We start from the raw sequence: 25,141 nt of genomic DNA on the forward strand, positions 1-25,141 counted from the left end.
CTTTTACCCAGAAGTATCCACCCAGCACAAAACTAGGTTCTCTTTGCATAGAGGATGGGTTTTCGTGTTACTGAACTAACTGCTCTGAATTTCTAAAGCGGAAATCCTTCCAAAGCAAAATTCTGCTTTAAAAGCTTCAGTCAATGCTAAGCTATTAACCCAATGCTGAATGTTTATGGAAACTTAAGAAGAAAAAAATAAAACCCCCATTGAACTACTTGCAATCGGAGACTTGAATGGGCTTGATATAAAACCCACTCAGATCAACAGCAGCAATACGCTTCCCTGGATGCTGGACTGCATCCAACCTGAAAGTTTCCATGAAATAAACTAGGCTAAACGCATTAGTTGCATAGAAACTAACTCAGAGTAACAGCAGCATCTGTTCTTCAGATCTACCATTTTCTTACATTCTTAATTTTCCGCTGCTGAAGTGACACAAGTTGCCATACAGATCCCTCACTGCTCTGGTCACTGTAACCCCCTCCCAACAGCAGCTGGCTCTGCTGCCTTGCAATGCTTTGGGTGAACTAGCTGATTAAAAGGTAACATGCACGTGGTACAAACTACTTGACCAGTTAGCGTTTGTACGTCAAAAACAGCTTAATGTATTTTGTATGATGGCATTACAAGTAAAATTAATGTCTACATCAAGACAGCTAAAGAGCACACCTCGGAGCCATTTATACACAGTACAAAGCAAATGTTTACCCAAGTACAAATGAAACAGGTTGACAATTAGCTAATGCAGCTTTGTGGACATAAACCAGGTACATTCGAGCAGAACCAACATAAAATAAAAAGGAAACAGCCCTTTTCCTACCCCATGCTAAGAGCGCCATGGTTAGTGGTTTGGGAAGTCTCTGTCACATTGAAAAATTTCCTTGCCAGTGTTTAATGTGTTTATTCTACCACTACTCTGCTATGATAAATATAACAACAGCAGGGCACACTAGCTGTGTGAAGGACCCACTGTCAATACTACAGTAATTGACAACATACAATTAAGTCTCACACCTGTTTATTTTAAGTAATTCATAGATAACCACTTCTAGTACACATTTTCATATTAGCTTTTAATGCTTTTATTTTTTAAGCTCAGGGACACCCAAACTTCATTTAAGGGTCATCACTGCACTTTACCCAGATCCAGAATGCTCTACCTACTAGGTAAAACTGGTGCAAGTTGGTACCATTTTCAGGGGTAACAGAGATGGCTTGGAAACTACATATCCCGACATGCAAAGCCCCATTCAGCGTGGGCTGCTCTACGCTAAGGGAGAGAGACAGATTTTTTGCTGGGATGCGCTGGACTTGAATGCCTCATTTTGGCCGTATCGGCTTAAGTCATGCAGCTATCTGCACGCAATGCTCTACAGTGCAAAAACGAAGATCTCTACACAGTTGGAGTAAGAACAGTGGTAACAAAGTCATAGCTACATATGCTTCTCTACATTTTTGTTTATTGAGACAAACTAATTAAAAGGCACAAACATAGGGCATATGTTTACATGGACATTATAACAAACATATACATTAAAAGTGTAGGAATGTGTTTCCTTTCTGCTAAACAGAAAGTTCCTAAGCTTTTATATATACAAAAGTTGTACAATTTGATGTCCTAAAGTACAAAAGATCATTTATAAAATTATTTTACACTAAGCTCTATTTTTTTTTTGTTTTTGTTTTACTATGTAGTCCAAGCCCCTAGAACAGTTTCACGTAATGATACAGATACCTGTCACCTGACCCAGAAGTCTGGTAATCACTGCTTGTACTGACACGGCAGGGTAGAAACGAAAGCAGTCCGTTTTGACTAGTCAGTCCCACTAGCACTCTGAAATGCGCACATGCTAATCTCCATAGCTTTCAACTTTATTAAGATAAAAACATCTCAACTGTAATTTTATTTTTTTAATGTAGAGTCTTGGTTTTAGGGTGTTTTTTTAAACAAAGTTTAAAAACGTGAATATGTGACATGATAGTCTAAAAAGTATATCTGTTTCCCTAGATTTTGCTTTCTACTTTATGTACAGATAAACAGGTTAAGAAATAAAAAGCACATGTAGCTTAAACATGTGTGATCATTTATGGAGAAGTTCTAGGGTGGGTAGTTCAGACCACCACCCCAGAACTCCCACAAATTGATAGAAATGTGTTAACACAATAGAAGAGTAACGTAAAAATGATGATGTTTGCAAATATTTACAAAGTTGAACAGATTTGCACAACACTTGATTAAGAAGTCGGGGAGAAATTAAAAGACTCTCTGCTTGTTCTGAAGGGGCATCCTACCTAGTTAGTGGTTAGAATAAAAACTGTATACAATTTAATATAAGACAAAACTTCTAGTGAACAACTAACACGTCTGTCCCCTGCTGTAACACCAGCAGGTTCTGATTGGGAGACAGAGGGCATAAAAATCATACCCAGTGCCTCCAGAATCTTCCAGCTTAAAGCAATATTTCATAAGTTTCAAAGCACTCTTTTTGCTCCTAGATAAGAGTCCCATAGGGTTCTGACTGTTCAGAGACCATGTTTACATACATTTCGACTCCTCTTCTATCAGCCATGGCTGTTTCTCACCAAACAATAACAGTTTTTTTTAAAAAAATGTTGACTACAATGCTATATTCCCTTAGGGTAATATGTTGGGTAATATTTACATCTCCAAATATCAGGTCACAATCCCTATTATACGTTGAAGTTAGAATGATAAGTTATCATATGCTTTGCATATCAGAGCTGGTATCACCTTTCCCATAGGGAATGCTGCCTGAAATTATCATATTCCCAAAGGTAAAATGCATATTTACTCCAAAATGCATTTTTAAAAATGACAACATTGTAATGCATTTACTCATTAAAAAAAAAAACATTAACACAGACAAAGATTCTACACTAGCTCAGAAACAATGGACTTACAACTGGCAAGTTAAAATTAGCCATCCACCCTGTTAAAGATACAGAGGGGTCTTTGCTAGTGTTTACATTAAAATAATTTTCTAAGTTATAATTTTGGGGATAAAACATAAAGCTGATTTTTAATTATTTTTTTTTTAACTCTGGCAAGTACATATCTGCTCTAATTCAGCATCAGTCAGCTAAAAGGTAAAACTTACTTTAAATGAAGTGCTCCAGTGAAACTCAAGTTTGAACAATAGCCAAATCAACAGGGGAAGATGCTACTACGGTCTCTGATGGTGCATGCTGCACCAGTGACTTAGTTTGAATTATTATTAACTAGGAAAAAATACTAAAAAAAACCCCAAAAGCGACTGCTGGTAAGGATTCCATTTTAATCCTCTTTAATACTGTTTAGAAATTCTTTACCAGGGAGGAGACGTGGGCAAGGCTTGGGGCAGGAAAGGCATGCTCTCTACTGGTCTCATTGCTATATTTAATGGACCAGCTAACGTCATTGGTGTTGGGAGGTTCATAGGAGATGTTATAGTGACTGGATGCGCTATATTCACTGGAGCAGTTACTGGGGTAGGTAAATTGACTGGTGTGGTGAGCGTTAATGGAGATGTCATGGATAATGGACTGGTTATAGTTACAGGATGCCCTAAATTCATTGGACTGGATATATTAACTGCACTTGATACATTTACTGGACTTCTCATGCTCATTGCAGCTGCCACTGTGACTGGGTTTGTGATAGTCCCAGAAGCCACAGAGGACGTTATATTGAATGGAGTAGTAAGAGTCACAGGCGTAGTAGCAGCAGTGGAGGTTTGGCACAAGTTAGCAGCTTCTAAAAATGAGACATAAAAAGACAAAAAGTTTTTAACACATAAAAAACCATGGACAAGATTTAAAAAAAAAAAAACAAACAAGAACAGGTACAAATTCTGGAATATTTTTCTTTAGGAATTATTAGTAAGTTAAAACTGTTAACATTCTATAGCCTACAAGAAATACAAATTCTCATGCAGTTCATTTGAATTCAGTATTTTTTCCTGGGAAGTCAAGCGAAGTTGTCTTATAAAGAGGGTTTTGATGTTCATAAACAGTACTGTACAATCAAAAAAATCCTCCCAAGAGGAACATTATAAATAGAGGAGAGAGTGTACATACCGAATGGTACGTACTCTATAGCCTTCTCAAAGGTGAACTGACATTCTGTGAAGGTTTTAAAAAGTCATTATTAGGGACTGATAAGCAAAGCTCGTTTCAATATTTATACTGCTTATTTCAGTCTTAATTATTTCCACTAAATTGTTCCACTGATCACAACACTTCTATCTTAGCAATTTGCAAGACTACCCAGTCAGTAGCTCTTTCAACCCCCAGTATCTCCTCAACTTTCACATTAACTACAGTTCCACACCAAGGTTGGGTTTTTTTTGGTTTTTTGTTTTTTTACTTTGCTTTGCAGCGAGCAGGTATTAAGTGCTGGACAAGGAGGAGCCAGGAGGACCCTCCCGCCCAGTTGCCGGTCGGTCTGGCAGGGGCTGGGCACTGCAGAGAGGGCACCGGCGCTCCGGGAGGCGGCGAGGGTCCGCTAGGCATCAGCACCACCTGCCGGCTAGCCAAACAACCAGGCTCCAGACACTGAAGCGGGCCGGTGGACGCGGGGAAAAGAAAGGGATGACTGCTAGAGAAACCGACAAAAATATACGCTACATCAACGTTACGGCACTTTTAAATCGTGTCTTATTCCACATTTGTAGGGTAGGACACCAAGCTCAGTCTACACCCATGTTTCAGGAGGTAAGCCAGGAGCCAAGAGTCCACTCTTGCCATGCAGGCAATACAAATGTATCAAGACCAAGTTAACTTTGAAAGCAACATTAGCCCCATTCAAGGGTTACTGTTGATTCTTCAAAGTCCATATCTAGGAGGGGTGAAGAGGAAGGGAAAGAGTAAAAAAAAAATTTATAAATGTGAAAATAGATAATATTAGACTAAAAAAACCCTCCCAGACAGTGTGGTAAAACCAACACAACAGGTGGCACTAGTAGGGGAGAACCAGCATGAAAAGAGTAACAAATGGGCATGAAATCAACTGCTCTAGCTTCGTCTTCCAAGCAAAGTAATGCACAAAGAAATGCCCCACCCATGCCCCTTCCCCGATTAAGCTACATTAAACTAATAAAATCAGTCTGGCAACACTTCTCCCCACCCGCCTCCCTCACACATCATTCCTTCCAAAACCACTGTTTCTGTTAAAGTACATTCAATAACAACAAGAGAGGAAAGGAAGGGGGAACAAGACATAGGAAAAAGCGGGCAGAAAAAATTCAACTTTTAAGATTTTTAAAGATTTTCTAAATCTGAGACCCATTTGCTTTATCCATTTAGTGCTCTGATAATATTTATGTTATCATTGCATTTTAACACACATGAGCAGTTTCTGAACCATCTAATTGCAGAATTCAATTAATTGGAATAACAATCAAGGAGAAAGGAGCAAGCAGCCTAATGCACAAACAAGCGCTAGAGAAGCAAAAGGAGTGAAGAAACTAAAGGAAAGTTTAGGAGAAAAAAAATGAGTTGAGAACAACTACTAATCAGAAACAGAGCTAGTGAAAAACAGCAAGTAGTCACTAAGAGTTTGTTCTAAAACATGTAATCCACAAGAGTCACATGGCAGGTATTAGAAATCAGAGTGCTGTGAAAAGAATAAGCAAGCAGCAACAGATTTGAAACTGCTATACTGCACACAAGTCACTAAACTGAAGCAATCTCTTCCTTCCAAAACTGGCACAGCTAACAACAAAATGAAGTTACTCAAATTACAGTAGAACAGGTAGATGCAGGCTTTGAACTGGCAATAATGAAAAGTACTACCATGTATTAGTTAATTTTGTAATGAAAAAAGAGATTGAAGAGCAAATTCAGAGTTCCAGAAAACTTTATGAAAATGGAGTTAAGTGATGGATAAAGTGAATGGAAAAAAAATGGGGCAGAACAGATAAAAGGGCACAAAAAGCATTCTCATGCACACTAACGTTGATACAAAGACGGGAAGTGTTGTTATGCGTGCATGTGTGTGCATGCACGTGTGTGTGTGTGTGTGTATATATACACACACACAGACACATATACACAAGCTAACAACAGGCACACATGCACAAATGCAGCTAAAAACCACATGCAAGTCCAAAACACACTCTTGCCTTGGGGCAGACACAAACATTATTTTATAATTGATGACTGCTATGTACACATTCAAGCACAGACACTGACAGGAAGTAAATAATAAAAGCGTTCATTTACAATAGTTTAATTCTGGTAACTTATCTTCCTGCTAGCTTTTAGCTATTACTTCTACTACTGAGAAGTAAATTTTCACATAACAGTTCTTTTTCTGACATCCTAAGCTCCCTATGTAACTTTGTAAACTCTATTACCTTATAAAACCAAGACTGTAAGGACTGTTTTGTTTTACCTTTCTTCCTTGCTTTGACGGCTTCTTCCCATAATCTCAGGGTTTCTACCTGTTTTCCAGGCCAACTTGTTACATGTTGCTGCTGTTGCTGTTGTTGCTGCTGCTGTTGCTGTTGTTGCTGCTGCTGCTGCTGCTGCTGCTGTTGCTGCTGCTGCTGTTGCTGCTGCTGCTGCTGCTGTTGCTGCTGCTGCTTCTGATTGCTGGTCTCTTCACTCATGCATGCTATGTCAATTAAGTAAGAACACAAATTTACCTTGAAAAGTTATATTGTTTTCTACTGAGACGACAAAGGATTCTTCCAAAAAGACTATGTGGAATGTTGCAGGATTCCAAGAGTGAAAACCACAGAAATGTTTAAAACCATGTAATTAATTCTGTGTTTTATAAAACTACCTTTCTGAAATCTAAAAAAAAAAAAAATATGCCGAGTCAGGAAGTTCTGGTTTCTCTCCCCAAAACACAAACCTCCTTTCTAACAGTTTATTTTGTTTATATTTTAAAAAGACTGAAATAAAAGATTTCAATGACTCCATAGAACTCAAGATTGTTAGCCAACTCCAGTTTTCCTAAACCTCAATTCCAATTTTTAAAAGAGCCCTTTAATTTGTCATTGCAAGTATGACAACATTTTCAGTTCACATTTATATCACAGAACAGCATGTTACTACTCTCTGGCCACACTACAGCTCATCATTTTCACCTCTACCAACTGCTGTAATGCCTCACATGAACTGCTTAGCACCACCAAACTGACAGAGCTGTAACCCTATACCTTGAAAAAGATATCACATCAAAATTTCACATTAAGTTCAACTATCAGGCATTTTAGATAGTCACAGTACCTTCAAATTATCCAAGGGAAAAATGAGCTGAAAAGGTTTTGTAAATTAAGAGTTTAAAAGGCTTCAAGGACAAAGTTTCTAAGGATATTAATTATTTCTCCCTTTTGATTCCTCTGAATACCCCATCATACATAACTAACGAGGTGTGTTAAAGTTGTATGTATTTTAAGAGGGAGTATTTTAAAGTCAAGTATTCCTTTGCTTACTAGGCACTCCAAAGTTCAGGCCTCAGCATTCCTGCTGCATCAATTCAGAGAGTTTAAGACTAAAAGGAACTATTACGAACACCTCACCTGAAGTCCTGCATAACACAAGTCAAATACCATTAATGCCCAAAACATATCAGGGCTGGATTTAAATGCTTTTCTTGTAAGCTATTGCCAAAGAAATAATTGAGCCCCAGGGCCAAAGCTCAGAAAATGCTCAGAAATCTGTCTTTTGACTTTGACGAGCTTTGGATCAGGCTTCAAACCTGAAACTTGGCAGATCTAAGAAGTTCTCAAATATTCTAAAATCTACAGAATTATCTGACAGACTTTTATAGTTCAGGAAGTAGCACTTAGAAGCTGAGAAAACTCTTTTCTTCAAGAGATAGGTAATTTTCACATATTGTAGGGCATTCCTCTAAGAGCGCAGTCTAGTACCAAACCAATTCCACATATGCCAATTTCTTGACATAAAGATCCTGTTATTAAATATTTACTTTTAATAAGTGTGAATACCCAAAGTGATGGCTGTGTTTTTACACTTTAAAGTAATCACAGGCAACTCCCTTTGCAAACTTTTGCAAACACATTGTTATTAGAAATGTTTTTAAAACGTTCACCTACTTTTATTGATGCCTTGTTTACAGGTATTACAGTTGATACTTTGGCTCTGCCCGTGTGTCTTTAAGTGGCTGGTGATATATGCTGCACTCAGAAGTTTACCACAGATATTACACGATACCTTTCCTTCATGGCGCACCATGTGTGTCCGCAGTCTGTCTTTGGTGGCAAAGGCAGCAGTGCACGTCTACATGAAGGACAACAGTGATACTTAAAGTGCAGGTAGTATTAGAATATGAATTGCATGACCATTCTAGGCCTATTTTACCTTTTAGACACCACTGGTATCCCAAGCCTATTGAAAATGTGAAGTTTTACTTACAGAAAAAACAACATCCAACTGCTGAGCAGAGACTGAAAATTATCTAGCTGCTTAATGAAAATGATCTGACACCAGCAGGACAAAACTAATAGTTTATACTACCTGAGCAAAATAGAAGGTTGCCTTACGTCTCTTACAAACAAACATCTAGAACAGGCAAAGGTATATAATTCTGATATAATTCTACTGTACAATTCTGAACCTGATATTTTGAATTGCTCAGTTATATTTCCATCCAAATCAGAAAAAGGAAACAAAACCTTTTTCTATGACTATTCTTTTTACTCAAAACATTTACTTAATACGGTGAGTCACTAAAACACAGGTTGGAACAAGCATGGATATTCCAAGCAAAACAGTTAATTGTTCAAAAGCAGTCAAATTATTTCTCTTTACTAAATCATCAACTTATGACACCTTGATTTCAACTTCAGCAAAATAATGGATCTAGAATCAGCTATCCTAACCTTTTTTTCCAACCTTTTTTCTGACTTCTATTAGATACAATATTGATTTATACTGATTTATAAACACTGAGAAAACTCATTGCACATTACGCCAGCAATCTATGGAGTTGAGGACACCGTTACGATCCTACTACTAAGTTAAGTTTATCTTAAAACAGTACCTACATTGTTCTCCAAGAAGGCAAAAGCCCCCTAATCTTCCCAGAAGAGTAATCACAGCAGCCTCTTAATTCTGGAAAGATTATTCACCTGATGCTTTCTAACTACAAAATCATGCATGTTCTTGAAAAATCATCCGAACCCTTACTTGGCATTTGAAGGGTCTCTCTGTTGAGTGAACATGTTTAACGTGACAGCTTAAATGATCAGGCCTGCAAAAGAAGGGAGGAACAGAAAAGAAAATGCATACTGTTACAAATAGATAGTAGTGACACCCTGGCTAACGGTGCTGACCACTGCACTTAAGACCCTTCACAGCCCACATCTCCCTGCGGGGTAAGAATATGTACGTTCCCTTTACCTATAAAGTGGCTTTTAGCTAGAATAACACAACACAGTTACACTGGGACCCAGCCTGCAGTTTAAAACTTAACCATGTTCTCCTTACACACCTGAAAATGGTACATTTGTTTGTACCTTGTGTAAAAGGGTGACAAATCAACAGCTCTAGCAGCTGAAGTTCTCTCTGTTCCAAACACAGACATAAATGCAGCCAGCAGCAATGCAAGCTTCCCCGCAGTGCTCTGTCAGTACACCTCAGCCTTGTTAAGGGACAAGGAGACAGGTTGCCTGCCATGCCCCATTCGGTCATTGACCTTTCCAAGGCTGGGAAAGGGACCCCATTATCACCATCAGTGACACAGGCACATATCCTACAAGACCTAGATGAGGTCCCGAAGTCATTTCAAAACATTCTCACAAAAGAGGGGCCATTTTTGGTTGCTGCCAAACTGGCTCAGGCTGAAACCCATGCCCTAGAGGTAAACAAGGCTTTTTATCCCCTCACCAATCTTCTAAGATGTCTGCTTCTCCTAGCCCCTCGCTATGATAGCTTAACCCTTCTTGGTTATGAAAAGCCAATACTTGAGCTCGCCTGGGATTTTCTACATGGTACCTCGAGAAGCCTTTTCCACAAACACCACAGGTGTATGGTTTCGTGATGCCACCTTCGTGAGACCTCACGTGGTAGGTCATGCGATCCTTTCTCTTGAAGCGCTGATTGCAAATTGGACATTCAAAGGGTTTTTCATCTGAGTGGGACAGCTTGTGCCGGTTGAGGTGATACACATCCCTGAAGGCCTTTCCGCACATCTCACAAGCATGGTTCTTCTTAACAGGCTTGCTGGGCTTCTTCACGGTCTGAGTCACTGCCATAGCCGTTGCACCGGCACTACTGCTGGGGTTGGTGGCAGAGGAAGACGTAGTGACTGTGGACAAGATGCCTGCGATAGTTGAAACCAATGAGCTTCGGCTGTTGTCACCAGCGATGGTCGAGATAAGGGGCACCATTGTGGTGGGAGTTTTCTTTGGCCGTGACACTAACTTTATCCCTGTGTGGCAGGACTCATGACGCCTCAAATGGTAGCTGTCCCTGAAAGCTTTGCTGCAGTAAGTGCACACAAAGGAGGTTTTAGGTTTTTCCTTTTTAATCCCAACAATAGCATCCTTTAATGTTTCTTGTGCAGGCTGAGGTTTCTGCGTTATTGGTAAGGGCAGAATCGGCTTCTGATCGGGTGGCTCAACAGCAGAGCTCAGGAGAGGCAACAAACTGTTCTGTGCTGCCTGCTGTTGGTGATGTGAGGCTTCATGTGCCTAAAACCAAACAGTCACACTTAAATTCTATTGATGGGTGCTCACTTTGACACGGTGAGAACATTTACAAACTATGGAAAGCAAATTCTAGACCAAAAGCCATTGAAGGAACAAGGGGAAGAGGTTACACAATTTTATTTTTGGACAGGATAAGCCACTTGCACTGTAAATGCATACTCTGCAGATTCTGTGGTGAATAAGTATAAGAAGGTACACATCATAACAATCAAATAATTATTAAGTTTCCAGAGGGCAACATTTCTTATGGAAAAGAACTAGGTGCTTGTCAGATCTCTTGCTAACATATTGTTCGATCTTTACATAACAGATGCTTGTTTTGCCTCGTATCAGATACCACATTCGGATTATCTTTGGAGCTTATGAATGTACTGATGGGAGTAGCAAAACAGTGCTCCGTCTTTAAACTTAAGCTGAGTTTAGCGCACATGGAGAATTAAACTGCAGCCACAGAGAGCCAGAACATGATAAACCATCTTATTTAAACAAGGCGTTCATACCAGTATGCTAGCACCGAAACTATACCAAAGCAACTCGGATCAAGCGCCGTTTAAAGCTGGTGTTCTATATTTAGCAGGCTCCCGCCGCATTTACGTAGCGGTCACTGGGTTCGTTGCATGTGGAAACTAATAAGAACAGAAACACATTCTTCTTCTCTTCATTGGAACTATTTTGTGATAGGAAGAGAATTAATCCACAAGCACTGCTAGACATCTAGAATACTGGAGAACACAGTGTAAAAGAGAATGGGTTGAGGGAGTGGAAAATAAAGACCTCAAAGCTGCTTTAAAGCAACAAACACCAGATGACATTGAACTACAGAATCAGTGGGAGAAGCTAAGGGGGAAAAGGCAGAGGGAGAACCCCTGCCAGCGTACCACAGCTAACATCCCTCAAGAGGCTGCAGCCTCTGCTACTACAGGCTGCTCTGCTCTGTACCTACACATACATATTAAACATTGTTGTGAAAAATCACCCTGTGAGGCTGGGACAAAAGCCTAGCAGATACAAATTTAAAGTGGTTTAGAAACCACACAGACCAATTCAGTCTAATGGAGCATTAAAATAAATCACTAGCACCTTAAGCCAGTTTAAGCACATCTGTATGCAAGATGTACCTTGGTCTCATCAGTCTAGTGACAAATGCAGCAACACCAGGTCTGAAGCTGAGCTCAGGGAACTTACATTCACATTAAAATCAATAATACAGCCTTCCAGAGCTTCTTCTCTAGGTTTTCCTTCATAAAAATAACATGTACTTCATTTCAGCACTTCAGGCTGTGAAAGCTGCACATAGGACAGTGTTTTATACAATCTAGCATACTCAAACTAACACCTTTCCCATGTTAATTTTGTCAAGCCCTTTTGAGAGGTCAGTATTTCTCTGGGACTTTTTCTTGGAAATATCCAAGCTCAAGTCATTCTGCCTCCAAGTATACACAGAATCAGTGACTACAGTGCATCCAAACAAGAGCTTATTGCAGCTCTTTCTTCATTCTGGGTGGTTATGTTCCTGCTTCCTCCTGCTACGTGTACAAACCCTGCATCATTTTGAAGTCTCGTTTTTCAGGAGTGCAACGCTGATCCTTGGCTATGAGCCACCGGGTGGATGCAAGTGCTAACCCACGTGGATAGGAAAACGTGCTCCTCGACACTACCAAGACTATCAGACAGGAAAAAAGTTCACAGGAGAAAGTCTGGATTAAGAATGCTAAAATGAAACGAAACTTGCTCGATTCATTAACAGCTGGGAGGGTATGTCCACTTTTAACTACACTTTGCATCCTATCTACACAGAATGCTTTGGATGCAACAGGTTTGCTGAACATTACCATACCAAGCCTAGGCACAGCAGGTACCTCAAGTAACAGCTTAAGGATCTATTTTGCAGAACTGATTTCTAAATAGTCAAATGCAGAACTACCCTAGAGCCTAAATTGCTAAATCAGTGTGTGATACCAGATTCATCTTTTCCATTAAATTTTTGCCTGACTAAAGTGACAATTGTGGATTTTCAACCATTTATTTTCCATATTAAAAAAAGTGATTGTGACATCTACATTGCATAAAGAGAACAAAATATGTACAATACACATTGAAAGCACAATACTAAGCAAGTTATGTACTTAAAAATACAATTTTAATTAAAAAAATGGAAATGTTTTACAGCCAACTTTAAATAAGCATTAAACAATGTTGTTAACTGGCATCAGAAGACACTTAAGAGCACCTAAGGATAGCTCAAGATATACAATTTCAAAGACAGAGCTAGCAGATCGGATAATTGGGAGCCCAAATCCTTTGGACAAGGTTCAAACTTATGCAGTTTATGTATATTTTTAAGCCTTAAAGAATCATTACCACTTCAAGGTAATAATGCAATATTCTATCGAACTTATACAGATGTTGAACATAAAACAATGTATATTCATAAGGCTACATGCTACGAAGCCACTGCTTATATAAGTCTGCTTATCTTGGTTCCCAGATATCCAGTGTTATTAGCAGTGCCGTCTTTCTAACAAAACCTTTTCGCAACAAGCAGTATTCCTCAGTTTCCAAGGACCGCTCACGTTAAAGCCTTTTAAGGGAGGGTCAGGCAGTATTTTTTTTTTTTTAACTTGCTATTAAAAAAGGGAATACAGCACCTGCTGCATGCCTTTTGTAAGTCATTTTTGTTCAGTCACAGAACGCTGTTTTACTTGACCTAGCATTAATGTTAAGTCAACATTTTTGTGGTATTTGGATTGCCAAGGACAGGCTCCCATGCAAAATACCCTAACGCTATCACAAAAATCTTCCTTTCTAGGGGGATAGTAAGAAAAATAAGAACCAATTCATGACCCAGAGTGGTAGGATGCGGCACTGTGAACTTCCAATGCCAGAGGCTAAAAGATTTTTGCACTCAAGCCTTAATGTGAGAGAAACAAATTAGCATGAGTCATATCTTGAATACTCCGTTTGATGGATGATTTCTCCTAACATTAACAGATGCAACTTTCACTTTCCAAGCAGACACTAAAAGTGGCTTTCAAAACACGCATTTCAGGGCACTAATAAAAACTAAACAAGAACTGCTTACTCGATATAGTATTTTTTTTTTTTTTAAGAAGATACACATTTCATCAAATACCACCTAAATACAATCAAATAACTTTATTCGGAAAGAGCAATGAACAATTACTGTACATATCCAATTGCTGTTAAAACTAAAGTTAAGACACAGAATCCTTCTCTAAAAACAATTATCTAAAAATTACAATTTTACACAGAGTATTAAATCTTCCCTTAGAAAGCCTGCCACAGCTGAAAAACACATGAAGTGAAAAAACATCCCCAGAAAGAATTACTGTGCATATTCAATCACTTGCACTTGTTATTTAACTGTTACTGGTGGGGAAGGGCCTTTAGAATCCACTTTTTGTTATTAGTTTTTAATAATCTCTTGGGTTTCAGTTTAGATGTTGCTCAGAGATGATATCCTCTGTTGAGGACAGAGAAAAGAAAAGCTAAGCTAAGGTGGTATCAATAAAATCTTAATAATGCTTTCTGCTAGGTGCATTAGGAAGCTTGTACCCTAAATTGTTGGTTTTAACAAAATGACTCAAGGAACAATATCCAGCATTTATTATGAGGTCTTAAAGTTTTATTATTTGGAAAAAAAAAAAAAAGTAGAAAATTTTCAAGTCAGTTTTATAAAGATGCTTTGAAGTTGCATGTTACTAGAAATGTTAGGAAAGTGAACTGCTGGCTACTTAATTAAAAGCAGCAAAACTTACTATTAAATCAAAGCAAAGTGTGACATGACTATTTCCAAATACAGTATCCTTTAAAGAAGTTAAATAAAAAATGAGCAGCAAGAAGCTGAAAACGTACTTAAATTACTACTTAGCATTTGCTGGACTGCTATAATACTGTATTTCCAGCCTAATAACAAATTTCCTCAAAAATATTTAACTGTGAGAATAGCATAGAGAAACAAGATAAAATAACCCCAACTTGGAGGGAGATGGCCCTAAAGTAAGGGGATTAACTTCTCAGTGTAAAGTTTCCTTATGTGCTAATCACAACTGCCCACTAGAGCGAGAAATAATTTACAAGACCTTAGCCAAACTGTATGTCATCACTGGCATTAAATCACAAAACTACATAAAATACATCTCCTTATCGCTAGGGTGGGGAAGGATACAGTGATTTTAGGCCAGGTAGCTATCGCGGTGGCCCAGAGCAGGGCCGCAGCGGCGAGCAGCTGGGGCTGCTGTCGGAGGGGACATTCTCCGCATGTTTTCGGAGGCAGAACACCCCAGCCTGTGACTCATCCCTCCGTACTTGCAAAGGAATAATTTTTCCTCTATAAAGAAATGGTGCTCGCTCCTTGAGGATTTATTCATTCAACTCAGGTTTTTCAAGACTAATGTCACGGGTTCGGTTTTTGTTTTTAATTCCAACTAGGACAGTGAGTAAGCAAGTGACCGCGGCTGGTAATTTGCAAAGAGGATTATTTTACCTTGGGAAAGGTGATGTGCATGGCTTTTTTTCCCCCCCTCCTATCCCTCCCTCCTTTTTTCTGCTGCAATTACATATTTTAATGTTTTCAAGCTAAAAAGAGCAGGAGCCATCAGAAAACAATCCAGAGAGAAGAAGATCCGAGTTTCAGTTTACAAAAACAAGGGGAGTTTTTTTAAAAAAATACACTGGATTTTCTGCGGAATTACATAAACAGCGGTATTTTTAAGTCAGGCTTTTGCAGACAGAAAAGGGGGAAAATAGTGACTCAGTTTGCGGGGGGGAGGGAAGGGCTACACGGTCAACCCTCCGTATTCCTCGCTCATATCGTTAGTATTTATCCATTTTTCATACACGCACCAAAAAAGGGGAAAAAAAAGAAAAAAACACTGCGAACACCCCTGTTCTATTTTAAAAGAAAACAAGCTGGCTCGTCACTCAGCCCTGAGTCAGGCTGTTTAAAGAGGGATTAATTTATTCTCCCAGACACAGTGTTTGTTCCATCGGCGTTTTGTTAGAGGGTGACGGAGGACTTTTTTTTTTTTTTAATTATTTTTGGCGGAGGAGGGGGAGAAAAGAGCTTAAAAAAAATAAAAGCTGATTTTTTTGCAAGAAGGGAAAAAAAGTAAGGAAAAAATAGTGCCCTCCTAGGGGGAAAAAAAAACGAGGATTTCTGTTGTTGTTTTTTTTTTTTTTAAGGGGGGGCGCAAAGAAGCGGTGCGCAAACGAGCGGGGAAGCGGCGGGCGGGGAGAAAGTCGAGCGCGGAGAGGAGGGCGGCGGGCCGGGCGCGGCGCGGCGCGGCGGGGTCGGGCCGGGCGCGGCGCGGCGCGGGCCGGGGGAGGCGGGCGGGAGGCCGGGCGGCGGCGCTGAGTGACAGCCCCGGGCCTAGCGGGGCGCCCGGCGGCGGCGGCGGCGCAGGGCGGGGGGGCGCGGGCAGCGCCGGCCTCCGCGGGGCCTCACCTGAAAGAGGAACGCGGTCCAGTTGGCCTCCATGGCGGCGGCGGCCCGCGGCTGGCGGCGGCTCCGGCGGCGGCGGCTCCGGCGCGGTCCCCCCCTCCTCCCTCCCCCGGGCCCCAGCTACATGGAGCCGACAACAAAGCGGCGGCGGCGGCGGCGGCTCAACATGGCAGCGCCGAGCGGCCGCTTCCGCTAACCTCCGGGCTGCACCACTGCGGCCCGGGGGGGGGGGGGGGGGGGGGAGCGGCGGCGGCGCGGCCCGCCACGGCGGCGCGGGCCCGGCCCGCCGCGGCGCCGCCCCCGCCGCCCCTCACGGGCTGCGCGGCGGCGGCGGGCGCGGCGCGGCGCGGCGGGGCCGGCGGGGCGGCGGCGGGATGGCCGCCCCCTCTCCCCCCCCTCCCCCCGCGGGGCCGGCAGTGGGCCGCTCCCGCGCTGGGGAAGCCGAGCCGAGCGGTGGCGAGAGAAGATGGAGGAGCGCGGCCGCGCTGCCCGCCGCCGCCGCCGCGCAGGAGCCGCGGGCCGGCGCGCCGGGCGCGGGCGGGCGGGAGGCGAGGCGAGGCGCGGCCGCGCTGCCCGCCGCGCCCCCGGCCTGCCCGCCTGGGCCGGGCCCCGCGCTCGGCGCGCCGGCGCCGCCGCTCCAGCACCGCGACGTCGCGGGGATTATTTAAAAAAAAAAAAAAAAAAACAAACAAACTGCGCTTCTGACCGCAGAAAGGGGCGAAACGGGGAGGACGAGGCACCCCCGCAGCGGCGCGCAGGCCTCCCGGCCCAGGGCCTCGCGGGCCGCCGCCGCTCGCGCGCCCGCCTTCACCGAAAAGGCCGCGGCGCGTCGGGCTGCGCGGGGAAACGCGGTTTGGCGGCGGGCCTCTTTTTTTTTTTTTTTTTTTAATAACTCTTCTCCATCAAGTATTAAGTTACCTATAACGAAAAAGCCGCCCCGGGCCCGGGCCGAGGCGGGGGAGCCTTGTGGCGGTGCCCGCCGCGGCCGCTCGGCCGGGGCTGCGCCGTCTTGGGGAAGTCGCCCAGCTTTGGCAGCCTGCTGCTCCGCTGCCCTCTGAAGGTTTCCACACTTCCCAAAAGCGTTGCAAAACGTCAGTGGTTCTGGTAATAGCGTCACGCTCGCAGGGTTTTCACAAATCTTGGGATATCTGATGGCTTGTTTTCCTTAAAACTCCAGCACTGGAGTCAAGTGATAACATGAAAATCTGTTCACAAAAAAAAAAAAAAAAAAAGAAAAGAAAACACTAGTGATTTCAGAGGAGTTTGAAAATCCATATGCTAGAAGGCTTCAGTCCCAGGAAGGGTTCCGAACCACTTCAAAAGCCGCCGAAGGTTTGAGAGCCCATCTCACAGGGTTTGGAGCCTGACTCATTTCTGACCACATGGTCTGCCGCATGACAGACCTCCCTCATGTTCAGACACTGCTGGCAACACGCAGAGTATTGTGGCTGCTTCTGAATTAAAGAGGGAGATCAGGACCACAGGAGAGTAACCCAGCCTGCCTTTTCACTGGGCATCTCTTCGGGCAAGAAAACAGCCGACAGGATCGTCCGTAGGAGGCCTGGAGAGCCCAGTTGGTGCTTCAGCCCACAGCAAAGGCAGCAGAGGGGCCCCAGCAGCCACGGGGCCAGGGGCTCGCGCAGGGCAAAGGGGACGCGCGCAGCACTGGACTGCTGCGCGGGGGTTTGCTAGCGCACGTGCTTCACCTGCTCCTGGACCGGGAGCCCAGCAGCGCGGCGCGGCCGCTCTTGCGAGACCGTTTATTTTGCTCCGCAAAGACGCGCTCTTCCCGAAAGCTGCGTGGAGGGGCAGACCGACCCCTCCCCTAACCATGCGTGCAGTTTCAGACAGAGGGCTTTTACTCCTGCTTTTTATTCCATCTCCTAGATTGCTACCTAATAGAATAAGAATTACAGAAAAGCCAAGGGAAAAAACCCACGTTTATAGAGATAGGAAAATTATTGCTACTGCTACTTGTTTTCCTCCTGGCTGATCAGTTATTTTTGTTAACGTTTTATTAATAAAGACTTGGAAGAGTTCTCTTTGTTTGAGGCTCAAACTTGCTGCATTTGAAGGCTAAGAGAACTACCCAACCGTATCACTGAGTCATCGAAGAAATCCTGATGTGCACGTAGGAGGTTAACCTTGACGTCCTTCTTGTTTTTACAATTAAAGAACCAACGGGGAGGGGGGGGGGAAATACCTTTCAGGAACAAAACTGAGGGGGAGAATCAAAGCTTTCTCGCTAAATCGTAACAGAGGGAGGTAAAGCGCTGAAGTGCACTTGCCTCTTGAACCAGTGCGTGTAGAGCCCTCTAAGGCAGCATGAAAGATGGATCATCAACATGCCCCCTGCATACCTGCTGCATCCTGCATCAGGAAATAATCACGGAAAAAAGCTGCGTTTGGAGCAAAACGAACCTGAGTGTTGCAGATAATCCCTGAGGGGAGACGGAGTCTGTCGGAGCTGCATTTGTAAAGGGTGAGTCTATGCCAAACCCGACGAGCTTTCCTCTACCCAGAGTTATAACTGGGAATGTAAAAAGCCACAGTGCTTGAAAACACATATTTACATTATATATGCCCCAAAGCAGAATAAACAAAGGTTAGATCTGTAAACTCCCTGTCTTAATTAAAGCAGCAGTGCTTTGGACAAACCCACAAAACAGGTGGCTCGAAGTGTTGTGTTATTTAATTTACACCTTCCAGCTCCCTTAGTCATCGCGCGAGGACCGCGATAACATCACGAACGTGCTGCCGCGCCGGTGCTCGCCGCGGGCGCGCCGCGAGGATTTCTAGGGCAGCGGGAAGCGCGTGGCCCACTTACGCCGTCCCCGAGGCTGCGCTTTTCTTCCGCTCGAGGCAACCCCGGCGTCGGGACGGGGAAACAACCGCGGTTAATTTGTGAAAGCCGCCTCGCGCTCCGACTCATACAGAGAGCGGCTGTTTCCTCGACAGCGGTCAGCCCCGAAGCGGTTAATAAAGCGCCTATTTACACAGGCGCCATTAAGCTGTCCTGCCGGCGCAGGGAGGCAGCGGGGCGCCCGCGGGCGCAGCCTCCCCTCGCCCCGCCGGGCGCTGCCCCAGAAGCCCAGGCAGGACCGTCCCGGCACCAACAATTTTACTGCATCGTTTCAGCGGCAGCACCCTTCACCTTAGGGCGTCTGAGCGATAAAAGCACAGTTTGCGTTTCTGCGACGCACCCGCCCGCCCGCGCGCGTCCCGCGTCTGTAAAGCGCGGGAGGTTTGGCTCAGCCGGGCGAGGGGCTGAGCGCCGGCAGGCGAAGACGCCGCCGCGCCTCCCGCGGCCAGGGCCGTGCAGCCCGGCGGCACCGGCGCTGCAAGGACGCGGCGCTTCTCCCCGGCCGTGAGCCGAGGCGCAGCGCTCCCGTCTCATTCAGCGAGCGCGCGCTGGCGCTGCTAAGAATAGAAGAGGCTGTCAAATACTCAGCTTTGGAGGAGCCCCTTCCCGTCGCAGAGGCGCGAGCGACGCGGCGTGCCGTGCCGAGCCGTGCCGCGCCGCCGAGCGCGGGGGCGGCAGCAAGGCGAGCCGCCGCTCCCGGGGCTTCGCGCTCAGCGCGCCCACTCCCCTCCCCTGCTTTCCTAATTTCACGCCTGCTTATTTTCTCTCTTTGCAGCCTCAACTTCCCTTTCCAAGAAATCGGGGAAGCTAAGAAGTCACAGAACTGAAACGGGCGCGCAGCGTCGAAGCGAGGCGCGGAGCAGCCGGGCAGCGTCGCCGCGGGGCGAGGAGAGCAGCCCGTTGGGCTCTTTCAGCAAAGCGACCGGTGCCGCCGGCCCCGGAGGAAGCACGGGCAGACGCACGGCCCGTCGGGGCAGCCTTCACCCCGGCGCCGCGCGGCACGGCCGCCCGCCCGCTCGGGAGGCGCCGCCGCCTCCCGGCGCGCTATCTCTTCCCGCCTGCCTGCCCGCGGCCGTGCACGCGCTAATCTGCCGCCGGCACCCCGCGTCCCGGCAGCCTCATTTTTCTTATCTCCATCGCAACTTTTTCCCAGCGAGCAGCCGCTGTCATGTGCCGCGCGGACGCTGCGGCCCCGGGGCGGAAGAGGCGCCTTCCCACGCCGGGAGCCGGCCGGGGCTCCGCGCACCGGCAAAGTAACGGCAAACCCGGCGAGAGCGGGGCCGCCCTGCCGTGCCGCTGGCGGCCGGGCCGGGCCGCAGAGCTGCCTGCAAATCCCCCCATCGGCACCGAGGGCTGCGTTCGTTTCTCAGCTGTATGCAAATATATTTGATAAAAAAAAAGCATCTATAAATAATTTTTTTAACATTATAGAAAACTAGATCACGCAAGCCGACCTCTGCCGAACGCTGTGACGTTTCCCTTCATCTTTCCTGTACCAGCCTCAGCAGTTTGTCTTTGAGCGAAAGCTCTTTCTCCAGAAAAGCATCCAAGGCTGGTTTTGAAAACTTCAGCAGACAGAGGATCTACGAGTACCCAGCAGCTCGTCCCACTGGTTAATCACCAGTGGCCATTTTTAGCAATAATTCCCGAGAGGCCCAAGCGCTGCACGGGAACATCCACTTCTGCCTCGGCCCGCTCCGGCCATCTGCCCGGCAGCGTCGCCCCGCCGGGGCCACGCGGCAGCAGGCACGTAAGGTCAGCGCGCTCAGGGAAAAACACGGCCACTGAATTAGAGCACCAGAGCCGGCGAGGAAATCCTAGCGCTAATCCCTGATCTTTCAGCGACACAGGACGCAAAGCCTCGGCGATTCGGCCTCCTCCCCCAGCCGCCTCCGCGCTCCCCCCGGGAGGCTCCCGGCCCCGCTTTGCTTATGCCTCGCTCGCCGCTTTTCCTGGGGTCCAGGCAGCTTGGGAGGGCGGGCGGGCGTTGCTTAATCTCATTTGGCGGTCGTGGATGCTCTCGAAATAAATCGATGCTTGCCCACTCGCCTGCCAAGCACCCCGCGCGGTCGACGGGGCGCCAGCACCCGGGATTATCGCTGCTTGCGTGCGAGGGAGCAGCGCGGCCGCGGCGGCGAGGGGATTAGGAGCGGGAGCCTCCCTCGGAGGCTGCCTCCCGCGCGGCGAGTTACGAAACGCGCCGTCACGATCCCCGCCAGCCTCCCCGCTCGGGGAGCAGAAGGACGAATACCCGCACTCGGTTATTAGAGAACGACACCTTCGGAGGCGGGCTCGGAGCTGCGGGAGCACCCCGCTCCGCAGTCCGGTCTCAAGTTAATCCCAGGTCTTCTGGAAAAAGGCCAGCGGTAACGACGCGCCCCGGGCGGCCCCGAAGCGATTCCGGGCAAGGGTCTGCACCCGTCCGCGCCTCCCCGGCGCCAGCGCCTTCCCCACGCGCTGCTTCTCCCTCCCCGCTTACTCCCAGCTCCGGCGGCGCGGGCTCGCAACCGGCGCTTCGCACGAAGGAGCCGCGATGTGCCAGGAGGCAGATTCAAATTCGATTCAAAGCAACAAAGTTTGTCCAAGTGCTTCTCAAACCACTACGACAGCTTAAAAACCAGCAAGAACCAGCAGAAAAACGCCATCCTGCTCTTTGTTCGGAGGAAAACACCCAGAGTTCAGCCAACTGCCAAGCTGCATGTGTTGCAAGTTTTCCTTTTCAAGCCCCCGCTTCCAAAGGCGGTTCGAGGGCTGGAGGTGCTCAGGAGAGCCAACTTCTTTGTGCAGTTTCTCAACTGATCTAGTAACACAAACACAGCAGCATCATTCCCACCGCACCTCCGCCGCTCGCACGAATCCAGCCCGACGGGCCCAGCGCTTCCACCAGAGCCTGCGCCTGCGTTCTCCGGCACAGATCCACGGGAGCTAGCTGGCAAGGACCCACCATTTAATCAGCAACTCAAAGTGCAATCAATTAATGTAAGAAATGGATACCTTTGAAAATATTATACCTGAAGCATGGCTCTTTAGCCAACTCCTATAAACAGGAAACCAGCTTAAGGCATGAATGAGTGCTATTAAAACGCAGAGGTAATTACTCATGCAAACAATGACCTTCTCAACTCTTTAATAACTACACAAATTAGTGCATAAAATTATTTTAATAGCACTACAACTGTTGCATGTATGCTCAACATTGATTTAGAGATGAGTAGAAGGTTGAACAACGACTTATTTCGTAACTGAGGACTAAATTGTGCAAAGGAAACGATTCTGCAGCACTAAAATGCAACTCAGTTACTGCTCATCTGAACTGGGCAAGACACTTAAGAGGAACCTTGAAAAATTAGCTGAATATAAGGGTTAATACAAAGCACTGCAAAGCCAACATTATTAGCGGGTGTGAGGCTTTCTGCAGTCTTATTCACTTACCTTTTTTTTTTGTGCGTGTGCACATGCATGAGAAAGATTTTAGGGAGCATTCTTAACACAGGGAGCTATTTGGAATCTCAGAATATTCATTTAGTTCAGCTTTCTACTTGAAATAACTTCAACTGCAATTTAAGATTAACTGCTTTTCATTTTGAACTTGCAATTAAGAACATTTGGCATGCAACATAGCAGAAACTGGACTTATCAGATCTATAGCACTTTTTTTTTTTTAAGCAGATCCAGAAATTTTAGAATTTTTCTGTGTATCCCAAAGCAAGCATATAAGACTTTTAGACATGAAAAAAATGCTAGTTCCACCTCCAGTGACACGATAGGAATCACCATAACGCAAAGACTTTATTCTTCATTCGATAACAATCGGCCCCAGCACAAGCAGGAATATTCTGGATCATAAATCATCTGTGTGATTTACCTACTGAACTGAGGTGCCTGTATCTGTTTTATCAGGAGTAACAAATCTCAAGCCACAACAGCTCAGTGAATGAGCCTGCTGTTCTAAAGCAGAAGTTGCTGTTCAAATAAGCAAAAAAAAAAAAAAAAAAAAAAAAAAAAAAAAAAGCGCAGCCAAAACTGTGGTTTCTAGGAGAAACCACAAGTTTTCTAACCATTTCTATTTCAGTGCTAATGTTAGGTTTATTAAGTACTCCACTATCGATATTATGTGCAATTAAAGAGGACAGATTCCCCTCCCTCCCCGTGGTGCTTCCCAAACTGTTTACACGATGAAGTCAGTATTACGTTCGGCTATAAACCAGCGGCTGCGAAGAGCCGAGGGTGAAACAGAGGGGCCGCACGTCCCGAGGGAGAACCGTCACCCTCGGTGCCCTGCTGAAAGGGCTCTGCGCAGAGGGATTCCTCGCGCACGGGTCTCGGAGAGCCCCGCTAGGTCGCAACAGCGGCGCTCGGGCGTTAGCGATGCCCTCCTCCCTCCCAGCAGGAACACCCAGGGGTGCCAAACAGCCAAGACAGACAGAGCGCCTGCTTCCACTAGGGAAGCACAACTGTCAGAGGAACTTGCAAATTTTTATCCTTTCTATGGAAAGGAGAGGGATTAGAGTTTAGGAGCCCTCCTCCCTTTCAACCAAAGGGTTTTCAGGACGTTTCATCTTACAAATTCTCCCCCCCACCATCACACTTTTATTTTCTTTGGGGCCAATGAACTCAAAAAAAACACTGTTTTGGGAAGTATAGGAACACATGTATAAAGAGATAGTTGCTGCCCTGGTTTTAAAATGTTAATATTAATAGCACATACTCAGAACATTTGCTAACAGCAGCTAGCAAGCTCCTGACTCCCTTCTACTGTAACCTGTTTCTACTGATTTATGTAAGACATTAATACACATTTGAAATATGTTTTACTCAACAGCATTAGCTGCTTAAGCCAATGACTTGCAACATTCCTGCCTGGAAGCTAACATTCCCCTTGAGAAGTATAAACAGGTGTTGGCTCAAGTTAATTTTCATCCACAAAACCCAAATAGGGGAAGACATCAGCTACAGCTTCCAGAGGCAGTGTCTTTCAGGAATGTGGCTATTCCTAAAAACCCAGCTGACTCATACCAATCTTGGTAAAGTGAATGAACTCACAGATGTGGCATAATTAAAAGGCAAGAATATTGACAGTAAGTCATAGACTCCTCCACCTATTCCTAATGCAATCAAACTCATGAACAAATCTGTCATACATCTTTGACAGAGATACTCAACTAATATCTAGTATTTATTAACTCCAGAGAAAAAAAAGCTACCCAGTTTACAGACAGTTAACAGTGCTGCCCTCTGTAGATGAAAATTTAAAAAAGGCACTTACAGAAGTGCCTTTATTAACTCCAGTTAAGTGGGGTTTTTTTTGTTTTTGTTTTTCCCTAGTCCAGCAGTTGCATGTTTGGCTATTAACAGCACAAGAATCACAGAAAACATTTCACAGGAAAAGGTCTAGAGGCACTGAAACAAATCAGAACTCTGCACTATAAACAATTTTATTACAGAATCTCAAAGTGCTTTACAAACATTAATGCCGTAACGCCATAATGAAGTACATATTTTCCCCATTACACACAGGAAAATTAAAAGTCAAGGGGGCTTGGTCACATCGTGTCAATTGTTTGTGGCAGATGCACAGGAATAGCAAAACAGATTAGCGGGTCCTTTATCTTAGCGACTGGCCCTCTCTCCCCAGCGTGACAAGTCAGAATGAGAGAGAACTTCTGAATTACTCCATTTCCTACCATTTTCCACAAGAAACCAAAACAGTCTTTCCATTTGACTGAGAGGATTAGCAGCTTTCTACCTTTCAGAGTTGTGATGTCCACAGTTAAGAACTCAAAAGCCAAGAGCTTTGCATGAATGTGAAATGCTCCACAAATATCAATGCAGTGCAACATTGGTGTTTCCACCTGTTCCTCAGCTAGGAGTTCAGGATACCTCTGCTCTCCCCACGGGAGCACTGGCCTTGCAGCAGCATGACGCGTACCACTACTGCAAACCACTTTGAGATTATCTTTGCAGCAAACAGCTATCAAGTATTTAACACTTACTTCATTCAGCTGCACACAACAGAACTGAAAATTTAAAGATATCGGCCCTTCTCCACACAAATCTCTTACCTGTGAGCTCTGCGGAATGCTGGGAGGACCAAGCTTGACACAAACACACACACACACACACACACAC

At 45.1% G+C, this 25,141-nt stretch overlaps 1 protein-coding gene across 2 annotated transcripts; it reads right to left on the reverse strand.

The window, feature by feature from the left end:
• Positions 1-584: 584 nt before the first annotated feature.
• VEZF1 (vascular endothelial zinc finger 1) lies at positions 585-16,309 on the reverse strand. 2 transcript variants are annotated; one of them, XM_062592540.1, is made up of 7 exons: positions 16,153-16,309; positions 9,970-10,667; positions 9,163-9,226; positions 8,070-8,253; positions 6,398-6,619; positions 4,081-4,125; positions 585-3,757 (listed from the first exon to the last, which is right to left on the reverse strand). In XM_062592540.1, exons 1-7 carry the CDS (start codon positions 16,183-16,185, stop codon positions 3,330-3,332), a joined length of 1,674 nt encoding a protein of 557 aa, XP_062448524.1. In that variant the 5' UTR covers positions 16,186-16,309; the 3' UTR covers positions 585-3,329. The 2 variants fall into 2 exon arrangements, with proteins under 2 accessions (XP_062448524.1, XP_062448525.1); XM_062592541.1 differs by lacking the exon at positions 4,081-4,125.
• Between the last annotated feature and the right edge of the window lie 8,832 nt (positions 16,310-25,141).

Source organism: Rhea pennata, chromosome 20 (genome assembly GCF_028389875.1).
Source record: "Rhea pennata isolate bPtePen1 chromosome 20, bPtePen1.pri, whole genome shotgun sequence".
Classification (NCBI taxonomy): Eukaryota; Metazoa; Chordata; class Aves; order Rheiformes; family Rheidae; genus Rhea; species Rhea pennata.

Coding starts and splice junctions, on each gene's coding strand:
- VEZF1 (XM_062592540.1), bottom strand. CDS start 16,185: ATGGAGGCCAACTGGACCGCGTTCCTCTTTCAG. Junction 9,227..9,969: donor TGTGGAAAAGGCTTCTCGAG/GTACCATGTAGA, acceptor CTTCTTTTGCAG/GCCTGATCATTTAAGCTGTC. Junction 3,758..4,080: donor TATAGAGTACGTACCATTCG/GTATGTACACTC, acceptor TCTCATTTTTAG/AAGCTGCTAACTTGTGCCAA.